The following is a 5,392-nucleotide window of genomic DNA, read 5'->3' as shown; positions in this document are numbered from 1 at the left end:
ATCCATGTTGTGTGAAATCTAAAATTTTCTTGAAATTTAGATTTTATCATCGTTTTGCAAAACCTTTTCAAAAAGTATAACAATCGGTCTTTTTGTAAAGTTTTGAACTCTATTATTGAATCTAGACACCAATCATTTTGTAAAATATATGTGAGCAAAATATATATAAAATCATTTATAAACAGAAACATTTTTTTTCTAATAAAAGCTATATAAAGGGAAACTTTAAATTTTCAAATTATCTTTTTATCCCTCCCTATCTCTCTCTCTCTCTCTCTCTCTCTCTCTCTCTCTCTCTTCCCTTCCATATATATTCTATACTGGTAAAAGAAATATTTTTATTTATTATAAGTGAAAAATTGAAACTTGTTAACTTTCTGAAATTTTTCTGTGGATTGCTGTGGTCTTGTCTTACTTGCACTTTAAACACACGATTAAGCTGGTTGAGTAAAGTAAAGTAGTACTTGTATGTACGTTCTTTATATACAATTCCTTCCCTCTTATATAAATTACTGCCAAACTAAATGCCAAATACTTGTCAAATACTTAATTTCACTGAATGATAAACCCATTAGGTTTTCCACAACATATTTTTGGGGGGTTATAAACTCTTAAGGATGGATGACAATAAATGTTAAGAAAAACACTAACCTTTCAAGACTAACATTTATTATTTAGACTTAGTGTTAACAAAAAACATTTTTTACAAACAAAACATAATAGTTTCTTATTTACTAAACAATATCCAAGAAAGTTATATAATGTTCTTTTTTACAACAACAACAAAAAACAGTCCAATGCCATTCCATTATCATATTTTAACATCCAGTTATCATATTGTAATTAGATTAAATTAAGTTTATATTTACTTAAAGATGAAAAATTTATTGGATTGTGATATTTTTCATCTATTATTTTAACCCTATTATCGTTATCAGAAAATGATGGAAAATATATTGGATTGTAATAGCTTTGATCTATTATTTTAACCTCTTCGTCAGGAAAATAATTGCATAAGATAAGATAATCTATAATACATCTTTTTTCTAATGGTGTATAATAAAAACTTGAGCAATTATATGGAGAAATACATTAGCATAACATGTTATAAAAATGTCTCCGGAAAAAAGAGAATATTTTTTACTTTGACATAGTAGTAATTCACTATAAAGAGGAGCAAATATTTCATTTCCTTGTTTTGCTAAAATTTTAATATGTATATTCACATATTTATTATACTGTGTATATACACATAATTCTAATTGAATAAATTTATCAAAAATAATATTCATTAGACATTCTGTAAATGCATCATTTCTTTCCATCCATGTTGTGTGAAATCTAAAATTAAAATTTTTTCGAAATTTTGATTTTATCGTCGTTTTGCAAAACCTTTTCAAAAAGTATAACAATCTGTCTTTTTGTAAAGTTTTGAACTCTATTATTGAATCTAGACACCAATCATTTTGTAAAATATATGTGAGCAAAATATATATAAAATCATTTATAAACAGAAACATTTTTTTTCTAATAAAATTTTCTGGATGGATTTTCTACTTCATTCCAGTTGATCCAAAACCATCAGCACCTCGTTCTGTGTCCACGAATTCCTGAAAAATGGATAATCATTAGTACCTTGGATCTCCATGCTTGACAACCCCACTGCACCATCCCAAAGTCTAGGCCTTAGCTCTACAGAACACTGTATATTTCTTGGTTGCTTAGTAAGTAAACCTTTTCAACTCCCGTCCCTAATACTCTTATTTTGTATTTAATTACATATATTTCTATAACTTATTTTTTTTCAAATACTCAGTCCCTATCAAACATTTCATAATGAGGAATTGTCCCCCATAAGAATTAATGCAATTAGAGTACAGTATATGTGTTTCAACATCTATTATACAATAATACTTCTTAAAATCTGTAAATCTGCTGATTGCCTTTGTAAACAAGCAACGGGAATTTAACACAACATTAACTCGCATGTGTATTTGGTGATCTACCACTATCAATTTATTGGCCATTTAATGTTGACCAGTACAGTATGTTCTTTGTTACTGTTAAGACCTTTAAGGCTGGTTATTAAAATATTGGACTCAAGACACAGAAAAAGAAGATAAACTGACACAAACCTCAACTTCCTCTATATCTGGATACACGATTTTTTCACATATGAGCTGAGCTACTCGGTCACCCTTTTTTACTTCAAAATCAGTCTTGGCGTGGTTGAAGAGAACAACGCCAACATTTCCCCGGTAGTCTCGGTCAATAACACCGGCTGAAAGGGTAGCCTCAAATAAACGTGTATCTAACCTCAAGAGTTTAACGTAAATGATGATAATGAGAACGCAAGAAGTGAGATTAAGAAACATACCCAACCTCTTGAGACATGTAAGGCACTGGCCATGACAGAGTTAAATCAAGCCAATAATTTCCACAAACTTCATTTACTAAATGGAAATTAAAAGTACATACATACAGGTATACTTGACTTTCCTATAGTAAACACAAACAAGGTAAATTTTGTAATATTTAGTTTCAAAATTAGCTAGCTTAATATATGAATTAAACCCAAAATAGACATTAACCTCCAACATCAATGTGATTCTTCCAGGAAAGACCAGATCGTGGTGCCACCCTGCCATAACAATCTTCTGGTAACTCTACCTGTATGTCCGTCTTGATAAGAGCTTTGCCCTGGCCTGCAATTACTATATCATACGCACTGAAAAAGGGAAATAAGTTGCCACTCTTTAAATATTCATTCCCGTAGTTAAAGTTAAAATAACTAAATTAACATTCAAATAATCCACCAAATCAGAGCAGACTGTCTTATTGAAAAATAACAGTGGTACACACATGATGCAAAAAGCCAAGAATTAAATCATTACACAAGCAAAAGGAAAAACAGCCTACAGTAAAGTACAGTACATCAATAATCATCACAGCAACTGAAGAAAATGGACATAAGATCAACAATGGTGGTTCACCCCTACCTGCTCAAGTCAAACCCGGCGGCCAGTTTTGAACCTTTACTGGGAGTTAAAGCATTCCCTGACAGCTTCTTGAACCGTAGGACACTTCTGACGGTGGAAGGCATGATACTGATACTGTGGTGACAGAAGATGGTGTTACAGCAGCAGTGAGGTGGACGGGAATACAGCACACTCGGTTTCAATCCCCACATAATAACATTTAAAATCTGGTAACTAATGCTTTTGTAATAATTTAAAATCAATATAAACGAAATTAATTTTTATATATACTTATTTGGTCTAATTTACAATGAGAGGCAAAAAAAATTCAGTGGGGTGGGAGGAGGAGTATTTACTTTATTCAGGATAATGACTGCTGCCGAATTCTTAAGAGATAGTAATTTATCGGTGTCCTTTGTTGAATATATTTTACCCTCAGGCAATTCTACCAGACTGCATTACTTAAATTCCTGCCCCACATGTTACAAAGAAAGTTCAAATAACAGGAAATTTTGACTGGTGGTGGGGCTAATTATCTTTTTCGTATTTGTGTATTAATTTTATTATTATCTAAACAGTTACTTTTTTTTTAAACGAAAATTTGTATCTTTCAGACTTTATTAAAAAAATGAACCATCCGTTTAATATTATTGGGTTTTTGTGTGGGTGTGTTAATTAATTATAAAATATTTCGTTATAATAAGTAACCTTTAACGTATTATTTAACCTTTATCTTTTTCGTATTCGTGTGATTTTTATAATGTGAACGAACTGATTGTGATTGTAATTAATTTTATTATTATTAAAATGTTAAAAATATTTAGTATTTAAATTAACAGGAAATTTTGAATGGTGGTACAAAAGACTGATCTTTAAGATTAAGAAAGAAAAATTTCCTTTCAGTGTAATATTATAATGCCTGCCGTTAAAGAATTATTACATTTAGTACTTTCTACCTAGGATAAAGGTTTGACACTGTAGTTCTTTAACAGATTCTAGTGATAATTCTCTCCCAGCCGTTATCGCTATAGAGTTAAAAAACAATGTTTTTATTGACCGACGACGAGATAATATTTGTATGTATAAAATATTTTAAATTTTTCCGATAATAAACATTAAAACTAATAATAAATCTAGCTAGCAACAATAATATATTGTTTTTTTCTTCCTTATGTAATTTATGTAAAACATATCTTTATATTATTCTTCGAAAAATTATATTATTGGTATCTATTAAATCAACCAGATAAAACTTACCTAATCCAGTCTATGGTGTAAAACAAAATGCAAAACAAAACATTATGCACTCCAAACTAAATGTAAAATACCAATTATAAACCCATTAGGTTTTCCACAACATACATCCATATTACTTAAGAATATTTTCTCTTAGAATATTTTCTTTTTACTTGGGGGATACAGAGGCAGGTGAGAGGAAGAAGGTGGTGAGGGTTACGCTACTTCCCTCAAACAACGACCTTGTCTTTAACAACCTTTACCTTTTAAAAACTAGGTAACATGTAGTTTGCTTCCTTCAAATGGGAAAAAGGAGTTGCCAATTATTCATACCCACCAACTATATATACCCCTCCCCAACATGAAGTAGCACCACACTTCCCATTAGACTGCCCACGGATAGATCGATTATTGGGTTGGGTGTGTTAACCAAACTAACTGTATTTGACAGACAGACAACAATGTTAGATAGTGACAGCGACGACAATGAAGATCCTGATACACCAGCAAATACAAGTACAAGTGAAATCAACAGAAAATTATTTGAAGAAAAATTATTTGCACAAAAATTTTGTAATAAACGGTTATTTTTTACTGATACAAAATTGAAACACTATATAGAAATAATTGAAGCAGCCAAGAATAAAATTACTACAAAGACGCCTCAAGAGTATGCTCTTATTCGCCGATACGATGTAATTTACAAATATGGTGTTAAGAAATTAATAACTAAATATTTGAAAAATGGGCAAGAAAAAGTTTTTGTTAGTGTCTGTGAAATTTATGATAATATTAAAGATTCACATCTTACTATTGGACATGGAGGGGAGAAAAGAACTTATGTAGAATTGAAGAAAAAAATTGCCAATATAACCTTAAAACAAATTAAACTCTTTATTTCATTATGTGAAACATGTCAACTAAAACGTCGTCGACGTACAAGGAAGGCAGAGGTTGTTAAACCTCTACTATCTAGCAGTTATGGATCTAGAGGTCAGATTGATTTGATAGATATGCAGAAAGAACGTTTTGAAGATTATAAATTTATTCTACATTATCAAGATCATTTAACAAAATTCTCAATTTTACGGCCATTAAGGAATAAACAAGCTGACGAAGTAGCTTATAACCTGTTACAAATATTTAGTATAATTGGAGCTCCTAAGATTCTCCAAAGT

General features: G+C 30.5%; 1 protein-coding gene across 1 annotated transcript; it reads right to left on the bottom strand.

Annotated features, from left to right (window-relative positions):
- Positions 1–1,508: 1,508 nt before the first annotated feature.
- Positions 1,509–3,103, bottom strand: LOC121867633 (deoxyuridine 5'-triphosphate nucleotidohydrolase-like). Its single transcript, XM_042367650.1, has 4 exons — positions 3,000–3,103; positions 2,592–2,791; positions 2,136–2,281; positions 1,509–1,610 (listed from the first exon to the last, which is right to left on the bottom strand). The coding sequence occupies exons 1-4, from the start codon at positions 3,101–3,103 to the stop codon at positions 1,554–1,556; spliced, it is 507 nt and encodes a 168-aa protein (XP_042223584.1). The 3' UTR covers positions 1,509–1,553.
- Positions 3,104–5,392: the final 2,289 nt, after the last annotated feature.

This window comes from Homarus americanus, unplaced genomic scaffold (assembly GCF_018991925.1).
Source record: "Homarus americanus isolate GMGI-L3 unplaced genomic scaffold, GMGI_Hamer_2.0 scaffold9498, whole genome shotgun sequence".
Taxonomy (NCBI): Eukaryota; Metazoa; Arthropoda; class Malacostraca; order Decapoda; family Nephropidae; genus Homarus; species Homarus americanus.
The sequence above is the reverse complement of the archived record's forward strand: the minus strand, read 5'-3'. Positions and strand labels throughout refer to the sequence as shown.